This window comes from Equus caballus, chromosome 13 (assembly GCF_041296265.1).
Source record: "Equus caballus isolate H_3958 breed thoroughbred chromosome 13, TB-T2T, whole genome shotgun sequence".
Taxonomy (NCBI): Eukaryota; Metazoa; Chordata; class Mammalia; order Perissodactyla; family Equidae; genus Equus; species Equus caballus.
Window position 1 is genome coordinate 28,278,113 of NC_091696.1, and position 23,666 is coordinate 28,301,778.

At 37.9% G+C, this 23,666-nt stretch overlaps 1 protein-coding gene across 8 annotated transcripts in view; it reads right to left on the bottom strand.

Moving 5' to 3' along the window:
- Positions 1 to 699: 699 nt before the first annotated feature.
- RABGEF1 (RAB guanine nucleotide exchange factor 1) overlaps positions 700 to 23,666 on the bottom strand; it is a 75,575-nt gene continuing 52,608 nt past the window's right edge. For all 8 annotated transcript variants that reach the window (XM_005598713.4, XM_001914702.6, XM_070231783.1 and 5 more), the window contains 5 exons: positions 19,353 to 19,434; positions 18,328 to 18,460; positions 17,149 to 17,240; positions 12,340 to 12,596; positions 700 to 3,277 (listed from right to left, as the gene is read on the bottom strand). In XM_005598713.4, the coding sequence (XP_005598770.1) occupies positions 2,879 to 3,277; positions 12,340 to 12,596; positions 17,149 to 17,240; positions 18,328 to 18,460; positions 19,353 to 19,434 (963 nt within the window). In that variant the 3' untranslated portion in view covers positions 700 to 2,878. The remainder of the gene's footprint in view (positions 3,278 to 12,339; positions 12,597 to 17,148; positions 17,241 to 18,327; positions 18,461 to 19,352; positions 19,435 to 23,666) is intronic.

Below are 23,666 nucleotides of genomic sequence, written 5' to 3' on the forward strand. Positions count from 1 at the left end.
TTTATATTTGTTTCTATTGTGAATAAATTTTTCCCATGATATTTGCTAACCAGATAGTAATGGGATATATAAAAGTCATTTTGTACAGTTACTTTTAATGGCTATTTTAGCATTTCATATCTCACCATTTTAGGGATAATAGTTTCAATATCAATTTTCTTGGGTTTTCTACATAGAAAAATCATCTACAAATAATTACCATCTCTTGAGCAGTTAGCATTGCTAGGTACTGTTCTAAATCATTTAACCCTCACAACTCCTTGAAGCAGGTACTATTAGTATGCCCATTTCACAGGATGAGGTATGTGAAACACGAGACTTGCCCAAGGCCAAAGAGCTAACAAGTAAGTGCCAGAGTCAAAATTCAAAAGCAAATCCAAGCCGCCAAGCTCAAGTTCATGTCCTCAACCACTGTGCTGTGATAGCTCTATATTGATCAGATTGACTCCTTTTTCCCTCTACCTTTATTTCTGTTTGAAGACTGAGTACCTTGGGTAAAACTTTCAGAACAATGCTGATTTTAGTGATAGCAAATGTCCTTCTTTTGTTCTTAATTTTAACTAGAATGTCTCTAATGGTTCATTTTTAAGTCTGATAATCATAGCTGTGGCTGAAAAGGAAAGCTTTGTAACAAGAGAATATTAATAATGTATATTTTCCTAAGATGAAGAACCAAAATCAATGTATTTGGAAGAGGGATGGATTATGAAACTTTATTGATAAGGACTTCTGTTTCAAAGGTTTATTCCAATCACATTTATAGTACATAAAATATCAATACTTTCTTGTTGAGAAAACAGAAAATTTGGCCATCAGTATTGATGCTGACTTAAGAGAAATATATGTTTCTACCTAAGGCAAGAGTCTATATCTGAAGAATTCAACCAATTTGAGATATATACCCAAAAAATTCAATTCAACAATTTAAAGATATGTAAGAAACCAAAAGAAGACAGCTTTTCTGGGATACCGGTATGTACATTTTATTTAACAAACATAATGTACAACGACTAAAAGAACTGTATAGTCCCAGGAGAATTAAAGAGTGTGTATATCTGGATTAGCACCTAGAAAGTACATAGAAAATTTTAAAAAAAAAGGGGAAAACTTTCTATGAAAATCATTTGGGCCCAGGTTTCTAAGAGCTGATTCTCACCGGCATTTGATAATAACTCATTACAGTCCATGTAAGCTTGGTGATCAGCTGACTCAACTGCTTCAAGTCTTCAGTGCTTTATGACAATACATGTGTCAACTTGATGGATTTTATATGTAAATTTAAAGAAAGGATAAAAAGTTTTATAATCACTATAGTTTTATTCCAAAATTACTGCACTATAAATTTGTGTTACACTACCAGGAAGATACTGGGAAAGCAAGGGAACCTTCCCTAACTGCTTGTGTGATGTGACCTTGTTCAAGAATAGTGCCCTGAGAATTACAATTTCACAGGTATGCTGATAATCGGTAGAAATCATTGATTGGAAGGAGGATCATAAATGGTGTATTTAGGTTATGAAAGGTTCCATTAGAATTAGAAAAGGTTCCACAGTGTGGTAAAGCCTGACTGAATGATTTATCAGTTAACATTATACTGTGCATTTAATGCAATCTTCTTTGGTTACATCATATTAACCACCATAAGAATAAATCCCTTGCTTACAAAATAGATCAGTCGTTCTTAACTGGGGACAGTTTTCCCTCCAGGAGACATCTGGCAATCAATGTCTGTTGATTTTTCACAACTCTTGGGAGTGCTACCAGAAACTAGCAGATATAGAGGCCAGGGATGTTGCTAAACATCCTACAATGCACAGGGCAGCCCCCAGAATAAAAACTCCTCAGGCCTCAAATGTCAATAGTACTGAGGTTGAGACACCCTGAAAGAGGTTTGTACGACATGTGCCTGGGTTGTCCATACAGTCAAAAGTACACTATGGAGGCACTCCCTGCACACTACAGCTCTGAGGGATTCCCCATTGGCTCTTACCAGTAGAGACCTGTTCATTCTTCTGTCTTTTGACCCAGACCCAAGGCCAGCTCCTTTACAAAGAACTCAATAAGTATTTGCTGAATGAATGGAGGAAAGGGGTGTAAGAAGCATGGTTCAAAGTCTTCAATTGACTATACTGAATAGTACTTTATATGACCTAAAAATTATACTGAACCTCAATGGTGTCATAGTCTCTGACTCTACAGGACCTCAAAGTTATGGCTAATATATTGTTAAAGATGGAGCTAATATTTTAAAGGGAGTATGTCTAAACACTTCTAGATGCATTTTAGTGGGGCAAACCAAATAAAATGGTGTTAAAGGCAAACATTCAATATACTTCATTTCAAACTAAAAATATTAACAGATGAAATGCCATGCACAGCAGATGCCATTCTTTCTTTAATATATATTTACAACTTTACACACTTACTTATCAATATATCTTTTATCTTTACAATTATAAAATTATTTCAAACTGTAGAAGAGTGGTACCATTGAATTTCCTTAAACACACATTTGGTGGCATTCATTTGCTTTATCCTTTGAAAGGGAATTATTTACCCAAATCCAAACACAGTGAATGCCATGAAGGAAGCACATAGAAAAGTAATGGAGGAAAAAAAAATAGACTGAGACAAAATTTTCACACAACCTTAAGTGAATCTATTTCAGTAACTCAAATAAATAGTACTTTATTATTTACTAAGATTCCTTTGCCAGGAAGAACAAAATAAAACAAAACAATCCCCACAAACTGTACCTTTATAAAAATGCTCTGACATTTATAAGCAATTAAGTCATACTCAAGATCCCAATCAGTGGACTGTAGTAAGGGCTAGCAACAATTTAGATTCAAATAAATACTATCCATGTAAGTTTTTATCATCCTGCATAAACTTGAGGTTGCAATGGTGGAGGAAGTTTATCATTTTCAACATTTTCAGAGTCAATAGCTGCTAAAGACTGATTTGGGGGCTTAATTTCAAGTGGGTATTTCTCAACAATGTCTTGAACCTCTTTTGCAATTCCATCTGTCCAATCTATTAGGTCTTTTTCAAGTTTCTTGGCTTCATTCATAATCCTTTCCTGTCGTTCATTCAATTGAGACAGGAGATCCAAGTTCTTATACATTTGCTTAACACCTAAGCAAGCATCAGGAGACCAATTCTCAGATTCTTGTTTCCGGGGAGAAGTCTGGCCAGACATGTATCGATCAAAATCTTCCTGACTTAAATTTAGAGACTGGGCATCTAATTTCTCAATGAAAGCCACGGCACAGCACTACAAAAAAAGGAGAATGTTATTTATTAAGATCATATGAGGAATGTTACACACATATTCAATAAGATTTTTAAAAATCCTTTTTTAATGGAGAATTTATAACAGAATCAAAAGTAGATGAGGTGATGTCAGCATCATGGCAGAGTGAGCTCTTCCCTTAGACTCTCCCTACTAAGATACAAAGAAAACGACATTCATAAACCAACGGAGAACATTCACACAACAGAAAAGACATCTGAGAGATCCATGCAGCCATACATCTGAAAGTGGAGGTGCTGGACCCCCTGGAGGAAGTGGCAGGCGGTAAGAGGATCTCTTCTCCTTCCCCTAGTGGCAGCAACCCAGGTTGCAGGACCAAGCACAGCTTTCATAGAAAAAAGGGAGGGGCAGCACTCTGTGGGAACACCTTTGCTCTCTAAGTTCCCTCACAGCCTTCAGGAAAGCCCCACACAGAGGTGGAAAAGGTGCAGGGGTATCTTCATCAAGCCAGCACACCAGGCAAGTAGAGAGCCCGGGCAGAGTGAGAATTCCCCAGGATGGCGCAAGTGAAAGAAAGCACCCCTCCCCACACCAGGTGCTGCAGCTCAGCCTGTCAGCCAGAGTGCCTACAAACAGGTTAGAAAAGCAGCAGCTGTGAGTGAGCCAGGGATTGCAGCAGATTCAGAATACACAACTCTTGACTCCCACCAGAGGTGGCAGGTGGAAGCTGCGAGGCACAAATGCACACCATCAAACAGTATGAAGAAATATATTAATACTCTAGACCAGGAAGAAAATGACAAGCACCCAGAAATCAATCCTGAAGGCACAGAAATTTATAAGCAAAATGACAGAGAATTCAAAATAGCTATCATAAAAAAACTCAATGAATTACAAGAAAATACAAATAGACAGTTCAATGAAATCAGAAACAAAATTAATGAACAGGGGGAATTCTTCACAAAGGAGACTGAAACTATAAAGAAATACCAATCAGAAATGTTGGAGATGAAAAACACAATAGTTGAGATAAAGAAAAATCTGGAGTCCTTAAATAACAGAGCTGATATTATGGAGGAGAGAATCAGCAGTCTGGATGACAGAAATATAGAAATGATTCAGATGGAGGAGGAGAGATAACTAAGACTAAAAAGAAATGAAGAAATTCCCGAGAAATTTCTGACTCAATTAGGAAATGCAACAGAAGAATTACAGGTATTCAAGAGGGAGAAGAGAAGGAGAATGGAGCAGAAAGCTTATTCAAAGAAATAACAGCTGAGAACTTCTCAAACCTGGGGAAAGAGCTGGAAATACAAGTGAAATAAACCAATAAATCTCCTATTTCAATGTAAAAAGACCTTCTCCAAGGCATATAGTAGTAAAGCTGGCAAAAGTCAACGACAAAGAAAAACTATTAAGGACAGCAAGGCAGAAGAAAATAACTTACAAAAGAACCCCTATCAGGATTTCAGTGGGTTTCTCAGCAGAAACCTTAGAGGCTAGGAGACACTAGAATGATATATTCAAAATTCTGAAAGACAAAAACTTTCAGCCAAGAATACTCTATGCAGTGAAAATATCCTTCAGATATGATGGAGAAATAAAAACTTTCCCAGACAAACAAAAGCTAAGGGAGCTCATCACCAGAAGACCCCCACCCCCACAAGAAATGCTCAAGAAGGCCCTCATACCTAAAAAAAAGAATAGGGTTACAAAGCCTTAAGCAAGGAGATAAATAGGTAGGCAAAATCAGAAAATTGCACTCTCTGTCAGAACAGGTTAGCAAATTCTTAATTATAACATTAACAATAAAGGGGGAAAAACATCAAAAATAAATACAATCTCGTCCTTTTAACCACAAACACAACACAAAACAGAGTAAGTTGTGACAATAATAACTTTGAAGGGGAAGAGGAATAGGATAGAATCATCTTGGTCTAAGGAAATAAGAAGCTATGAGAATACAGACAATCAAATCTATGAGATTTTTTACACAAACCTCATGGTATCTACTAAACAAATAATCAAAACAGAGACACAAATGATAAACAACTGAGAAAATCATCACAGAGAACTACCAAATTGAATTGGTAGTCCGAAATACATGGGATGAGAAACAAGCGAAAGGCAGAAAAACTCGAGAACGAGTGATAAAATGGCAGCATTAACTTCTCAAATATCAATGATCACTCAATGTAAATAGATTGAATTCTCCAATCAAAAGACACAGAGTGGCTGGAAGGACTAAAAAACAAGACCCAACAATATGGGTGCCTCCAGGAAACACATCTCAGCTCCAACAACAAACACAGGCTCAGAGTGAAGAGATGGAAGACAATACTCCAAGTTAATTGCAAACGGAGGAAAGCAGGTGTTGCCATGCTTATATTAAACAAAGTAAAGATAAAGACATCAAGATAAAACAGGTAATGAGAAACAAAGAGGGTCAGTATATAATGAGAAAAGGGACACTCCAACAAGACATAACACTTATAAATATATACGCACCCAACACAGGAGAACCAAAGTACATAAAACAACTATTAACAAACCTAAAAGGAGATATTAACAACACAATAATAGTAGGGGACCTTAACATCCCACTTACATCAATGGATAGATCATCCAGACAGAAAGTCAACAAGGAAATAGTGGAGTTAAATGAAAAATGGGACCAGATGGGCTTAATAGATATATACAGAACACTCCATCCAAAACCAGCAGAATACACATTCTTCTCAAGTGCACATGCAACATTCTAAAGGATAGACCATACGTTGGGAAACAAGGCAAGCCTCAATAAATTTAAGAAGACTGAAATCATATCAAGCATCATTTCCAACCATAATGCTATGAAACTAGAAACTAACTAAAAGAAAAAAGCTGGGAAAGTGAAATATGTGGATAGTAAACAACATGCTAATGAACAACCAATAGATCATCAAAGAAATTAAAGGAGAAGTAAAAAAATATCTGGAGACAAATGAAAATGAAAATACACCACACCAACTCATACGGGATGAAGCAAAAGCGGCTCTAAGAGGGAAATTCATAGCAATACAGGCTCACCTTAACAAACAAAGAAAATCTGAAATAAGCAATCTTAAACTACACCTAACAGAAGTAGTAAAAGAAAAACAAAGCCCAAAGTCAGCAGAAGGAGAGAAATAATAAAAATTAGAGCAGAAATAAATGAAATCAAAACAAACAAACAAAAAAACAGTAGAAAGGATCAATCAAACAAAAAGCTGGTTCTTTGAGAAGATAAAATTGACAAACCCCTAGCCAGACTCTCTAAGAAAAAAAGAGAAAAGGCTCAAATAAATAATATTAGGAATGAAAGGGGACAAATTACAACGGATATCACAGAAATACAAAGGATTGTAAGAAAATACTATGAAAAACTATACGCCAACAAATTGGACAATCTAGAAGAAATGCATAAATTCTTAGACTCTTATAATCTTCCAAAACTGAATCAAGAAGAAATAGAGACACTGAATAGACCAATCAGAAGTAAAGAGATTGAAATCGTAATCAAAACATCCCCCCAAATAAAAGTACAAGGCCAGATGCCTTCCCTGGAGAATTCTACCAAACATTGAAAGAAGATTTAATACCTATCCTTCTCAAACTATTCCAAAAAATTGAAGAAGATAGAACACTTCCTAACATTCTATGAGGCAAACATCACCAGGGTCCCAAAGCCGGACAAGGACAACACAAAGAAGGAAAATTACAAGCCAGTATCACTGATGAACATAGATGCAAAGTTCCTCCACAAAATATTGGCAAACTGAATACAGCAATACATTAAAAGGATCATACAGCATAATCAAGTGGGATTCATACCAGGGAAGCAGGGATGGTTTCACATCCACAAATCAATCAATGTGATACACCACATCAACAAAATGAGGACTAAAAACCACACGATCATCTCAATAGATGCAAAGAAAGCATTTGATGAGATCCAACATCCATTTATGATTAAAAGCTTTCAATAAAATGGGTATAGAAGAAAAGTACCTCAACACAATAAAGGCCATAGACGACAAACACAAGCTAACAAGATACTCAATGGGGAAAAACTTAAAGCCTTCCTCTGAGAAGGGGAACAAGAGAAGGGTGTTGTCTCTTGCTACTCTTATTTAACATGTTACTGGAGGTTTGGTCCAGAGCAATGAGGCAAGAAAAAGAAATAAAAGGTATCCAAATTGGCAAGGAAGAAATGAAACTCATGCTGTTTGCAGACAACATCATTTTCTATATAGAAAACCCTAAAGAATCCATCAGAAAACTATTAGAAATAATCAACAACTACAGCAAAGCTGAAGTGTACAAAATCAACTTACAAAAATCAGTTGCCTTTATACTCTAATGATGAACTAACAGAAAGAGAACTCAAGAATACAATCCCATTAAAATCACAACAAAAAGAAATCATGCAAATCATATCTGACAAGTGGTTAATCTCCAAAATATATAAACAGCTCACACAACTCAACAACAAAAAACCAAACAACCCAATCCAAAAATAGGCAGAAGATATGAACAGACATTTTTCCAAAAGAAGATATACAGATGGTCAATAGGTACATGAAAAGATGTTCATCACCCCCAATCATCAGGGAAATGCAAATCAAAACTACACTAAGGGGCCAGCCCAGTAGTGCAGTGGTTAAGTTTGCATATTCCACTTCGGGGTTCACTGGTTTGGATCCTGGGTGCAGACATGGCACTGCTTGGCAAGCCACATTGTGGCAGGCATCCTACATATAAAGTCGAGGAAGATGGGCACGGATGTTAGGTCAGGGCCAGTCTTCCTCAGCAAAAAGAGAGGAGGATTGGCAGTAGATGTTAGCTCAGGGCTAATCTTCCTCAAAAAAAAACTACAGCTAAGATATTACGTTACAGCCATTAGAATGGCTATAATCACCAAGACAAAAAATAAGAAATGTTGGAGAGGATGGGGAGAAAAGGGAACCCTCAGACACTGCTGGCAGGAATGCAAACTGGTGCAGCCAATATGGAAAACAGTATGGAGATTCCTCAAAAAATTAAAAATATAAATCCCATATGACCCAGTTATCCCACTACGGGGTATTTATTCAAAGAACTTGAAATCAACAATTCAAAGAGACTTATGCACTCCTATGTTCATTGCAGAATTATTCACAATAACCAAGACATGGAAGCAACACAAGTGCCCATTAATGGATGACTGGGTAAAGAAGATGTCACATATTTATTCAGTGGAATACTACTCAGCCATAAAAAAAAGACAAAATCATCCCATTCACAACAACATGGATGGACCTTGAAGATATTATGTTAAGTGAAATAAGCCAGACAGAGAAAGACAAACATCGTATCATTTCACTAGTATGTGGAAGATAAACACATGGACAAAGGGAATAGATTAGTGGTTACCAGAGGGGAAGGGGTTGGGGGTTGGGCACAAGGAGAGAAGGGGCACATTTATATGGTGACTAACAAATAATAACGTACAAGTGAAATTTCTAATATTATAAACTATTATGACCTCAATAAAAAAGTAAGTAAATAAGTTCCTGTAAACCCACAGAATGTACAACACTAAGAGTGAACCACGATGTAAACTCTGGACTTTGGGTGATCATGATGTGACACTAGGTCATCATGTAACAATGCACCACTCGTGGGGGATGTAGGTAATGGGGGAGGCTGTGAATGTGTGGAGGGAGAAGCTATAGCAGAAATCTGTACTTCCTCTCATTTTCGCTTTGAACCTTAAACTGCTCTAAAAAAATAAAGTCTTAATAATAAAAAAGGAAATATTAACGATAATATTTTGGTGATATGGGTGATTGAGAATGCTTCAGTTCCCCTCCATGAGCTAATTTTTTTTAAAGATTTTATTTTTCCTCTTTCTCCTCAAAGCTCCCCGGTACACAGTTGTATATTCTTAGTTGTGGGTCCTTCTAGTTGTGGCATGTGGGACAGCACCTCAGCATGGCTTGATAAGCGGTGCCATGTCCGTGCCCAGGATCCAAACTGGCAAAACCCTTGGCCGCCCAAGCGGAGCGTGTGAACTTAACCACTCGGCCATGGGGCTGGACCTCCATGAGCTAATTTTTAAATTCAGACCTTGGGTAAGATATTCTTCGAATAAACTGTGTTCAAACAAACAGAGAAACAAGTAAAAAAGTAGATAAAACAGACTAATGAACTTCCATGGACTTCAGCTTCAAAAATAACCAACTTGTAACCAATCATGTTTCCTTTATACTCCCATCTGAAATAATAACTTTCTTCCTTTAAAAAAAAAACTAAATCTAATTGCCAACTCCCATGAGTTTGACTGTCAGACATTTAGTCCTCTCCTTGGGTTATGTGACGGTCCTAGGGTCTAGTACAGAGTGAAATAATTAGGAGCACCTTCAGTGTTTGTTCCACGCTGGCTACTACAGAGCTTCCCGTGGACAAACACTGAATAATGCCTTGAAGTCGAAGGTTCTCCGCTTCCCTGTCAGGCTGTAGGGCAGAGAAATCACTGTTGTGTCCAGGAGCTCCAGCGTCAAGTGTCTGGGGGCCATGCCCAGAAAGTCACTGTTTTTGAGGTCTTGCCAGACCCACAATGCCCACTCAGTACAAGGCCAGTCACTGGGCTTGTCCTCAGGTACTGGTTTGGCACACAGACCTCTGGTCCTCAAAAAGATATTTTAACACCAAATGGTTAAAATAAGCTTTGAAATCAGACAACCTGAGTTAAGTGTCATCTCTGTTACTTGACAGCCAAGAGTTGTACGACCCTTAGGAAAGTAACCTAAGCTCTCTGAGGTTTCCGCATCCATAAAATGGAGGAAATACAACCCAGATTTATTGTGAGACTTAAACAACATAACACATGTAACGTGCTTAGGTCATAGGTCTGTACTAAGCAATGAATAATGGTAGCAATTATTAGTATAGAAATGCTAGGGCACTCAGTGATAGGCAGTTCTCAGAATTTCTTCTGAGTAACTCATTCACAGGATCCTACATTATTATTCATAAAAAAGAGAATCATCTCTTTAAGGAATATTTAGCAAATCTATTACAATTGATTCATGTGATGAGAAGGTGCCTATGTGACCCTTCCACACAGGCTCACGCCGTGTGTGTGGAATCGCTGCAGCCCCATTCCCTGGAGAGAGGAGGAATCTAAGATGATTCTAACATTCCCAGCTTAGGTGAATGGATATATGGTACTGCCACCAACGGAAATAGTGTATACTGGAAAAGAGAAAAACGTTTTATAGGGAAGCAGTTTCAGTTTTGAACAAATTAAATTTGAGGCACAACAAATAGCTGGAAGTGGAGCTCAGTGTGAGGTCAACACAGGTGACATAAACCTGTAGGTCCTTACTGTACAGGTGGACCACAGAGCTGTGACCAGAGGAGTCTAGGGAGAGAGATGCATAGAGGACAGAAACCCAGGGAATAACACACTTCAAGATGAAGTAGAGGACACAAAGCCCACAAAGAGACAAGGAAAAGGAAATGAATTGTGGAAGCCAAGGGACTTAAGAAGTTCCAGAACAAAGGAGTCGTCAGAGTATTAAAGAAGTAAGATGAAGACTGACAGTTTCCATGGGATTTGGCAAATGGCAGATTTTTTTACTTTTGCCAGAGCAGTTTCATTGGAGCAGTGGGAGCAGAAGCCAGACTCTGTGTTAGGCAAGAAGAGGATGAAGAAAGAAGACGCAAATATAGCTAAGGCTCTAGGTCAAGGTGCTGGGAAGATACAGAGAATAGATGAACCAGCAGCCTTCACTGTTGACAAGGGCTACCCTCAAACACCTCCTGGTCCTGCTTCATTTCTCCTACCACTGGTCATGTTTCCATCCCCACACTTCTCAGGGATTTCCAGATTGTCTGATACTCTCTGGATAAAGAACTGAATCCAAAAGGCTCTTTTCTAGCAAGGTGCTGTCAAGTGCATATTTCACTTATGTTAAGGAATATGAATACTTTGGCCACAAACTTTTCTGTGGAGTATAGTTTAAACAACCATGTGTCTAGAAGGATGAAAAACACTGCAAATAACGGAAGAACCACCATTTTGAAAAAGAGCATTCCCAAGTCCCTCCATCTGCAAACCACACTCTCAAGATGCTGGCAACTGCAGTCAATAGCAGCTGAACACAATGGCTGAGGGTGATAAGTAACAGGCGCAGGTCCAGGTTTTGAGGGACTCAAAGCTTATATACTTTTGTGAACCCACTTAAAGTAAAACAAAAAAAGACAGATACAAAATTAGGTACAAAAGTCAACACATATTTAGGATGTAAAAATAAACCACAACACACTTCTGGTGCCTTGGAGATTCAAGTACCTTTTAGATAATTTACCAGAAATGCTTCCTTACGTAACCAGGCCTCCTCTCCCTACCTATTACCCTGTACAACTTTCAGCACAGGACACAAAGCACATACGTGTCTTGAGGTTCAAATTCATTAGCTTGACAGTAAATCTAGTCTAAAGCAAAGAAGCAGAAGTTCAGCAGTCAGTAAAGAAGTATTCAGCCGTGTAGCTTAGATATATATACTTTAATACCGTCTTGCCTAGAATCAATTAGCACTGTAACAGAACAACAGTTGAAAACCATTTCATACTCTCTAAACTGACCCTTTCTTAAAATACTGAGTATTCAGTTCTAAGAGGTAACTGTAGAAATAAAAAATAAATAAATCTCAAGTCTTTTAATAAAGGAACCAAAGTCCAAGATCTGACTTTTTCATGTTTGAAACAACCCAACTAAGTGAATGGCTCTTGTGCCTAGGACCCCAGGGAGTGATGGCCAACAGCAGCAGAGACTCCTCAACGAGGCTGTCATGTTTCCTGTAAGAGTACCACGGTCTCTGGTCAAGTATTGGGAGGTGGGGTGTCTGCACAGCTTGGTCACATGTGCTCTGTGACACCAAGGTAGCATCCTCAGCTATGCTGACTCCTCAACTCAGGAGCATTAACCTGTCACAGGCCTATGAGTGACTTGTCACATCTGCAAAATAAATAATTTCATCGTTCTTCTCCATAACACCAAGAAATCAAATACTTACTAGATTTGTGAAATAGTAGCCATCCTCTCCAGTCATCAATCGGCTTGGGTTGCAGAAGCGGGTGATATACTGGATATTGGACTGAAGGCGTGGGGGGTTGCCCTTCAAAACAATGTAGATGAGAGTGGGTAAGAAGTCATCGGCTGAAGCTGGCTCATTCTTGGTAATCTTGATGGCATTGAAGATGTGCTTGCTGCACTTGGTGATGCAGGCCAACTTATCTCGAGGCACACGCTTCGAATCCATTTCAATGATATCTATAAAGCAGAAAAGACACTGCTTCCAATGAGAAAATAATTACATAAAGGAAGCATTAGGATAATCAATTTTTATCTATTAAGTTACAGAGGTTCCCCTACTAACCCCTTCTCTACCAGTTAACTTAGTGTATGAAAAACTTAGATGGCAAAAAAGAGTAAATACTAACTCATAGTTATAGAACACATGACCATGAGCCAGGCACTACACAGTATGCTCTCCAAGCATACTTTGCTTTTTTATCCTCAGATTATGTAATGGACACTAATGATTAAGGGATCTGAGGTTCAGAGAAGTTTCATGATTTCCCCAAGACCATACAGACAGCAAATGACGGGATTTGAAACGAAGTCTATCTGACTCGAAAGCCCATTCTTTTTCATGATGGTAAACTACTAATTAGTTCAATGGAGAAACAAGAAGAGTCATTTTACTGCTTCTGTTCCTCTCAATACATTGTAAAACTCAGTTTAGAAAGCCTCAATTTGCATACTGCTTTTTAGAAATGTGGCTACTATACAAAGCATCTGTGTATTGCATATCAAAATACAGATGCTGAAATTCATCACATGGAGGTCCACTGTGGCCAATTCTCATGGCATGTAAATCTCCATGAGCTATGAACATCTATAGCACCTGTATGATTCTTATAACCTGCGGGTTAGCAGACAGGATAAAGCATAGGTATAAATTTAATCTCATAAACACAACTGTATTTCTTCAAAAAAAATTATTTCACTGCCCCTAACTACAACTAAGTCCAAGTGGTAGGCTCTTATAAATGCATCCTTTGTCACAAAGACTAGGAGGTGGTGAGGAAAAGTTAGGTACAAACTGTCAGCACAGCTTGAACCACACAAGAGGAGGGAGGGAGTGTGCCTTTGGATGTATATATCTGCTGGCAGTCTGGAACATCGTGCAAGAAAATAGCTGAGAAAGCTTAATTTGACAGCAATTTCTTGCCAGTAGCAGGAATAAACGTTTCAGATTTAGGCAAGACGGTGGTACATGCCAAAGAGTTCTTGCCAATCTTAGCTCTCATCTCTGAGGATGACCACCTGGGGGAATGCTCACAGGACCACCAGCCATGGAAGTGCAGAGGCCTCATTTTAACTCAGTAACACTTTTATTCTCCATACTTACACATTTATTGTGTGAATTACATAATTTTTGCTTATTTTATCGGTAAGTTCCTTCAATCTTTTAATTCTGGGCTGTAATTATTGTTACTGTGTCTCATTCTATTTATTTTTCTTTTTCTATCTAAATAGAAATTATTATAAAAAAGATTTTGGAGGAAGATTTTTTTTAACTATTTTCACTACTTTCATCCACTCTATTTCGCCTACCTTTTATCATTGATTTTCATTCTCTATTTTAAACATTTAACCATTTTCTCATTAATCTTTATTCTTTAAGTTTTAAAGTGAATTACTGGGGCTGGCCCGGTGGCATACTGGTTAAGTTTGCCCACTCTGCTTCAGCAGCCCAGGGTTCGTGGGTTTGGATCCCAGGTATAGACCTACACATCACTCATCAAGCCATGCTGTGGTGGCATCCCACATATACAACAGAGGAAAACTGGCACAGACGTTAGCTCAGGGACAATCTTCCACAAGCAAAAAGAGGAAGATTAGCAACAGATCTTAGCTCAGGGTCAGTCTTCCCCACACATGTAAAAAAAAGTGAGTTATTTTTAATTCACTTTTTTCTTTTTCTTTTTTTTGAGGAAGATGAGCCTTGAGCTAACATCCACCACCAAACCTCCTCTTTTTACTGAGGAAGACTGGCCCTGAGCTAACATCTGTGCCCATCTTCCTCTACTTATTAGTGGGGCACCCGCCACAGCATGGCTTGATAAGCAGTGCGTAGGTCTGCACCCAGGATCCGAACCAGCGAAACCCTGGGCCGCCAAAGTGGAGTGCATGAACCCAACTGCTATGCCACTGGCCTGGCCCCTAATTCACTTCTTTTAAATTCACTGAGACTGGCCCCAGTAATTCACTTTTTATTCACTTTAGAACTTAAAGAATAAAGATTAATGAGAAAATGGTTAAATGTTTAACATAGTTTAAAACGGTTAAAATCCATGCCTGGATCCGAACCCACAAACCCTGGGCTGCTGAAGCAGAGTGCACGAACTTAACAACTACACCACTGGGCCAGCACCAAAAGTGAATTACCTTTTATCTGGATGCATGTGTAGCTGCCACTGTTAAGGGGCAGAGCCAGGAGTGTAAACAGGAAGAGAATGGAAGGAAAGGAAAGAAGAATAAAGGGGGAAAAAACCCCAAGACGCAAGGGATTTCTCCCATACTCATCTTGCAGCAAACCTTCCCTTCCTAAGTATGCTTTAGCCTGAAAGAAGATTCTTTTTTGGAACTCTTTTGGACCCCTCACCCCGATGGGCTATTCCATGATTTGCACTGCCCCAAAGTCCACACTAGGAGATATGGGAGGAAACACCAAATAAAACAGAAACTCCCCGTTCTTCTAGTAATGATCCCCCCTAATCTGTCTGCTATTATTTACTTTTCAGTCCTCAGAAAATTGCCTTGGGTGTTGTGTCCTGGGCTTTTCCTTGTAATCAGTAAGAAAGATAGAGTTGAGTGTAGGCACTCTTTCTTAGCAGATGTCTAGACTTATTTTTAACAGGAAACAAAGCAGGCTATATTCCTACACCATGGTTTCTCAACCTGGGTACTATTGACATTTTGGGCTGGATAATTCTTTGTTATAGGGGACTGTCCTGTGTACTACAGGATGTTTGGTAGCATCCTTGGCCTCTACCCAATGGTGACAGATGTCAAGTGAAATGGAAAATTCCTCATTCAGTGTATTTATAAACAAAACTGATAATGCTGATTAGTAGCACACAGGACAATTTGGAGAAATTTAACTGATATTTCCATGTTTAAGACCATTGTTATAGACTGTCCTCTCTTAGGCTGAGAATTTTAGGTTAGGAAGAAAGTGGTCATACAACCGTTGGTCCTCAGAGAGGCGGAATGTCTCTGCACTTGGATTAGCAAGATATGGGAGCTAAGATGAGAAAGAGTAAGAAGGCTTTTAAAATCTTGTGGCCAAATTTTCACTATCAAAAGATCTCTTGACACTCTATCTTAGCTTCCTTAAGAGAAAAGTTTTACCTCTTAAATTCTATTAACAACGAACTGTCGATGTGCTGAAATCCACTTTGTTAGTTCTATGTTTAAGTAAACAACAGTCTGGTACTTGTAGTTTCTGGCTTTACAAGGTCTGTCCTGTGGCTTTTCAGAAAAGAGTCCTCAACATAAATTCCTATGCAGTACTTTAAACATAAACCAGTTGGTCTTGAACTTACTACTAAGAGTCTTTGGAAAAATGCAAGTACAAGGTCCTTATCCAGGCTTTTGAGAAGCTCTCACCTTTAATCTCTTACAAAGTTCCCTGAGCAAGAGGTAGGAGTAGAGGTGGGCACTGACCCAAAGGAGTCAATTTATGGGACCTATTGACATAGCCTAGCAGAAAAGTTTGAACAACAAAGATGACAGTACCTAGCTAGGCTAATCAGGCTCTACATAGGGAATTACAGAGAATAATTCATTTAATAAGAGAAGTTGAAATGCGAAGATATATAAAGAGAAGCAGAACCTGTGAAAGTGGAAGAACCATGTTAATAGAGGATAACCCAGTCCCTAGAAGGGTCTTAGAGTTAAGTTTCGGTGAGAGTCCTGACTCCCTGCCAACCCTGACAACATCTTAAGCAAACCCTCATTTCTTCCTGTAACTTGAGTGAGTTTCTGGTTCTTATAACCCAAGGAACCTACTTAATGGCCTGCCTCCAACAATGCTAACAGTAGCTGACCCACTTTCCTTCCCAGTAGAATTTCATCAACAATTTCTAAATGAGCAAATCTTTCCAACTCTTCTCCTTAATTAAAAGGAGAAGTTGGCCAAGACTAGATGTCTTCTCCATTAGGAGGTTGTTGTTTTGTTTTGTTTTTTAACTTTTGTGTTACACTTCTCCTGAGTTATTCCTATGAATAAGAAACAGATGCCTGGACCTGTTCAGAATGGCAGAGCCACATCAATTTAGGTCACTTCATTTACTTCCTGAACAAACCAGAAAAATAATTCAAAGCACATCTCTGATTAACAACCAATTAGAGGCATCACTTTAATACCTAACTCTAGCTTGGGGCTTACCTTGCCTCACTAGGTCTCTCCCATCTTCCAAAATTATTTTGAATACATAAATGCAACTGAGTTTTAAGAAATTTACCATAGCTGTATTTGACCTTAGTTTAGTTCAATGCCCAAGAAATAAGAGACCCTGATCAGGGAAAGTGAAGGGGAAAAGTAGCTGACCTGCTAATCTGAACGCTTCAAATTCATAAAACTAACACTGTTGCAAATCACTTTTACCACATTTCAATATATCTCTGGCAGTCTGCATTTTAGAAATACTTCACTGTCTTTTTGCTCACTGAAATAAGTATGGATTTACAAAGCAAAATGTGAACTTCAAGGGCAAAAGATCCAAATATAAAAGCTCTCCATTTCACTGACCTGTAATTGCTTTCACCACCATATCAGACACTTCTGGAATTTCTTCATTAACAGGGACACAAAGCATCTGAGGAGTAACCCAGTGCAGGGCTCTACAAAGAGAGAAAGACAGTAAAAAAAGAGTTCCAAGAATGGACTGTAGTAATTTATCTTGTCATTTCCTTCAGTTAAGGGAAAATATGGGGTACCACTGACTAATGAGGCAATCCTAGGCCTACACACATCCCCCCTGCACATATTAGGAGCTTAGCTGATGTATCCAAGTAACTAGAAACCTAAAATGAGGCTTCTCTTCTGCACTTAACACAAGAAAAGCAGAGGGCAATTTTATTGGTTGAAATGAGATTATACTAAGACTGAAAAGCACTCGATATTTGAGAGTGCAGATTTGAGAAGAATCTGCTGCTCCCTGTCCTTACTGTTCACCACCATTAATGTCCTTTTAGGCTCTGTCCTTAACTTCCAAGGCACAGCAGAGCCTATGTAAGAGGTCAACAAGCATGTGTCACCTCAGACTGAATCACTGAGTTTCCTGGTCACATCGTAACTTCACTCTAGAGATTCTGCTGCTGACGTTCACCACTTGCTTGATTAATGCTTTCACCTTGCTTCTCAGTCCAAAGCCTATTTTCCATCTTCCCAACATCAACTCCTCACTTCTGGTGTAACACCATCAAGTACAGATCTACCAATTACCAGCCCTGTTATCTTGGAACTCCATTTGGGATTCCTAGGCCCCTCTTCTCCAGAAACACCTCATCATTCTAAATCTTGGCCCTACTCCTACATTTAGATGGCCTATTTCCTAACTGTTTTACTGCCACTGACATGGAGAGCACTGGGGCTCAGTCTACTGGCCATGGAAGATTGGATGCTTTGCAAAGTGTTATCAACCCAGTGCTAGTGGAAAGACGTGATTGGAGGAATGGCTGAACAATGAGCACACCTGGTAGGGATGAGGAAAAATGACACCCAGTGCCTTGACAGTCACAGCCTCCTGTCAATTTACCATATTCCTTTTCTTTCTGACACCACCAAGAAGCTTACATGTTAAGGATGGCAGAGACCTTACTGTTACTTGCTCTAAAGGTTTGAAACTCAAGTGCCCTTGCTTTCCCACAATGTGTTCTTCCATCAGTAGTAGTAAATACAACAAGACAAAGCAAAACAATCAACTACCTGATCCTCTTTTGAATAGCAAGATCTTTCTTCTCATCATCAGTAGTTTCTGGACAGAACACATATTTATAGAGGCGAGTCATGATGTACTTTTCAATCTGATCCATTATCTTCTCAACTCTTTCTGGAGGCACTGAAATGTCCAAATGGATATAAAAGCTTAAGAGAAGGATGGACGTTTAAAATTAAGAGTATGTTTTCATAGTACTTTCTACACAGCAGAAAACTAATTTACTAAAAAGACATTAAATACACCCAGAAACAAAAGTATGAGATGTTACATTAAAAAAATACTCTTTTAAAAAGTATCTCTACTGTTGGGACTGCGTTTTACCGAATCCCCACTTCTAAGTTAAGCTGTTGTGGCAGGACCTAACAGGTGTAGATACCTGGCCAAGTGGAAAAACCTCAGCATGGGTCACTCTCTATTACTACATCAGAAAAGCACTTGAAATTCCCAATACTGATGAATGCTGGCAAAACTCACCTTTCATTTTTCTGAGGTTTACTATAAAACCTTAGAGATCTCTCTGACGTATATATATGGGGCAGATTTCTCATATATACATATATGCTAAGTACATCTTAAAATCCAACATCACTGGAAGTCAAATTCAAGAGTCCGTAAAAACCTAAAGCACTAAGTCAGTGTTTCTCGATTTTTTTCCTGCCCCAAATACATAACCATGAACAAAGACTCACTAAGACGGTAATTCCAAGATGGAGGTTTCATTTAGAACCCTTCCAAGGGGTTTTAACTGACTCTGCTTCTTCCCCTAATGAAGTTATTAAGCATTGCTCAATAAATTATCCAACTGCTTTGATGATCTTGGAATGATCTACATGGTGGTATTCAAAGGCACTGCTAAGTATGAGACTAGCTACCGGAGTATCAGTGGAGTAGTTACAGACAGAGTGGACAACCAACCAGGCCTTCAGAGAAAGAGAGGAACTGCTAAGAGACTCAGCAGTCAGGCCTGTGCAACCACCAGCAATCCCTCAATGGCTGGCTAACAAAGTATTACCTTTTCCACGAGTCTGCATTCTTTCAGCCACATTCTGGTAAAAATCCTGAGTACACTCTGACTGTTCCTCAATGCTTAAATCCTGAAAAAAAGGGACAAAGAGGCTGCTTGGTAGCTGAAGAAAGATCATGAGTAAAGTCTAAATTTCACAGTTTCCAAAACTCACTCCTTGAATTGGTACTAATCTCAAAAGTACTTACAAACTATATTAACTCTGCAGGGAAGAAAAGCCTACCCAGTAATACTATTTACAACATCCCATGACCTCTTATTTCTTTTTGCTGTACATATATATTCTTACATGCGTATAATGCAGATTTTGATAATCTACACATTTATGTACATTTCTATTTATCTAATCTACTTAATCATTTTTGATGGCTTTGTGACATTCCATCATATTATCTAGTTAGTTCAGCCATCCTCTGCCACTGCGCATTTGGGCTCCTTTCCTTGCCTCACTGTGATGTACTGCAGCTCGAAAGAGTTGTGTGAGACTGTTTCTTTCGGGTTCTTTGTGATACATTTTCAAAAGTGGCATTAACAGTACTAAGTATGAAAACTTTATAGCTCTAAGTACCTACTGCTAGCTACAATCCTAGGAAAACCCACAGTACAGTCATTAGCCAAGTATGTGTACTTATTTCTCCATGGACCCTACAATGCTGGGCTTTATAATTTTTATTTAGTTTTACTAATTCTATAGGTATAATTACATATATTTATTCTCCACTTTCTTCCAAAGACTATTTGAAGTCTCTATAAAAGAAAAACGCAGTCCAGCACAATAAACTAGAAGGTGATAAAAAAGAAAAACAAAACATGGAGAGAAAAAGAAAGTAGAGGCAGGAATGATGACAACACAAAAATGTACTCCTTGAAGACACAGAAGTCAGTCAAGAGCCACCCCATAAATTTGTCTTTAACCAAACTTTCTAGCAATCATCACTAAAATGAAAAGAGTTGCATAATTGTGTGCCCAAAATATAAAAGGAAATTAATTCTTCAGGTGAAATTCTGACAACAAAATCAGAAATTTCTCCCAAGCAGTCTTATAAAGATGTCACCGTAGAAGAGCATGAATATGGCCCAGGACAAATTCCAAAGGACTGTTTCTCATAGACTGCCTCTGCACAGGCCAATGACAACACACACCATGGGCTGATAAAACCCCAGGGAAGCATGCAGACCCTGATGTTCTGGCTTAGTTCAGAAAAGATGCCTTGGGGTCAGCAGCAGGGACCACATCCTGTCCCTCTGCCTTTACAATGTCTCTCCTGTCGATCCCTTCTTGGTTTGGGCCCTCGTTACCTTTCACCTGGAGTTTAGCTATCTCCTCACCTTTGATCTTCCTCATTTTTCCACCCATCTTACACACCACAGTCCAACTGATGATCTTAGACTATGATCTGGTCAAACTGGGTCTCAAACCTCCAATGGCTGTCCATCAGACGGATGCTGAAGAGCACACTCAGTCCAAATAGCCCATCCTGCTCCTCACTTAACCCTGTCAGGTTTCCTATTGTTCTGAGTATCTGCTTTTAGTTTTCCCATCTCTCTAACACTGTGAAATTACTCTCTCTGTCCAGATTACCTTTACTCCTCTCCAGTTGTCCAATAGCTGTCCAAGCAAGTTCCCAGACTATCTCCTTTAAGACTCAGTTCACATCTTACCTCTTCTAACAAGTTGTCCTCATTCCCTTAGTCAAAACAACCTTGTAGTTACCTCATAGCACTTACAGCACTCTGTGACTAGACTGACAGCAACTCTCATTACTCTTTTAATTAGTTATTTATACAAGAGTCATTTGGTTGAATTAAAATTGATCCCTTGTCTAATAAGGTCTATGTACTACCCTTAGTAAATTTTATATATTTTATAATGTTAAGCTTTTATATACTCACCACGATTTCCTGCTGTTTCCTTCCACTTTAACCTGACTTTAATTTTTCACTGCACAGATGTTTACAAAGTTAATACCATTAAACCTTTTACCTGATCATTAAGAACAATTCTTCAACAGTTCAATTTTAGGTCCTCTCCACAGGTGAAATAAATATCTTAATCTACTTTCTTCTAAGTTTTTTCATGTTTAGCTCTTTTATTTGGCTGGAATATAAGGCACATAGATCTTAAATAATCTGTTATACAAACTTCCTTGTCTTTTTTTAGCAGCAATTAGTAAAAAGAAACCCTGTTCCCCTTTGTTTTCCAGTTATAATTTGCTCCTGAGAAACTAAATCTATTTCTAGAATCCCTGGTTTATTTCACTATTCTATATTTTTATTTTTTTAATCAAAATCACATCTAGTTGTGATAACTTTCATTTTAGAATGCATTTTGAAGTCTGCTAGATTTAGAAACCTCCCCTCCTCAATCCTTATTTCCCCCATCACCCAAAAAGATTATGTGGTATACTTGTGTCCTTGTTTTTCTAGAATAAACAATGCAACGTAATTTAAATGATATTTTAAGTGTTTATATTGATCTGCAAAAGATTTGTAAATTTATCTTTTTATTTTCCTCAGCTAGGTCCAAGATACAATCCTCAAAAGTCTTTTAATTCTTTGAATGAACCTCTTCCTATATTAGATTAAGTTATTAATATTTAATGTTATTCATTGCTATCGTTTTTAAAAATGCTATGTTTAAAAAATGTGTTAGGCTTTTTAGCTTTTTGTCACTAGCATGTCATATTGTAAGTGAATTTTGTGGATTTATCTCACCATGTTGCTAAGTTTATACCTCTATTACTATGCTGTTTTCCTTTGGATTTTCAAGATTATTTTTCCCAAATTTCCTGAAAATCATATTTCTATCCATTCTGAAAACACTTATTACATGATTAGCAGAAGTGTCAGCTACTGTACCAGACAGTAATATAAAAAAGATTAATAAAATGCTCAGAGAGCATTCAGATTAAATGGGAAGACTAAGTGCAAATAAATAATTAAAATATTCTATTATAATTATAAGCCAGAAGGACAAAGTGTCATGGGGTATACACTAAATCTCTCACTTCTTTTTCTTCCTCTGTCTATCTTCAACGATCATCTCTAAATAGGCATGGCGATAGCAGTAGTAAGTATTGCTGTTTCATACTAGTATCTGTGTGAGATGGTAGTGATGAGATGTTTCTAGTGATGCTCATGAGAAAGGTTGTCTCTCTCATGCTCTGTGGTGTGAACCCAAGTAGATTTCTTGGCTACAATATGAGAAAAGTCCTGATCCTACCGACCACACTCCTGCTGCTCCACTATGAGGAGGTAGGGTGGGTCTCCATGTGAGCATGCTCAGAAAGTCAAATAAGTCAAATACATGGCTTTCCTTTCTCTATTGCCAGTTCCTTAGAAGACTTCGATCTTTTGTTTCCTATCTAGTCCTAATCTCTGAGTTTATCAAAGAAATTTATACTATAAATTCCGTAAGTTTCATCTTTGTACTAAATTAGATCACCAGACAAATATACCCATGGACTAAACAATTTTCAGGTCTGGTTTTAATATTATGCTTGGATTTTCATGAGGGTAGTCAAAAGCAGCAGCTACATGATGAATATGTCCATAAAAACATGTTTGTAAATTCTAAATATTATCAAATTGTCCTTTTGTTCTAATTCTTAATTTAAATCATTTTGTAAATCTCAAATTCTTCCAATAAACACAGTGGGTTTAAATAAATGAAAGATGAACTATCACTATGAAATTTAAGAGATCTTTTTTTTACTATTAAATTTGTAAATCTAATTTTATTTTTAATATGGAGGACCTTACTTAACTTTTTAACTGTGATACTTTCATTTTCCTTTATTTATGCTTTATTTATTATTCTTTTAGTTTAGGGACTTTCTGCAATGGATTATCCATTCTTTTCAGCTACTTAGGTAGCTTAAACGTGGTTACCAAGATATGCACCAAATCCTAACATTTAACTCAGAACAAACTACATTCCTTCTTATGATTATTACTAGTACTCACTTCTAACTAGAAACACTGGACCTCCTTTTAAAAGCCTAAATTGCCTGTTTTACCGGTGGCAAGGGATCATGTATTCCTTCCCCAGCTCTACACAATCACTGTAATGTATGTTACAATTCAGAAAATTCTTTATATTTCTATTTATACTGCACAGATTGACAGTGTTTAAGTCACATAAATGTAAAATAACTTTTTCATGTTTATTTCATAATGTAAAATAACTTTCCTTCTACTCTGTCCTCTTACCCTGCTTTAGACTTTTTGTAGGACTTATCACTATGTTAAATTATAAATTAGTTTGTCATCTATCATCTCCACTAAAATGTCACCTCCATG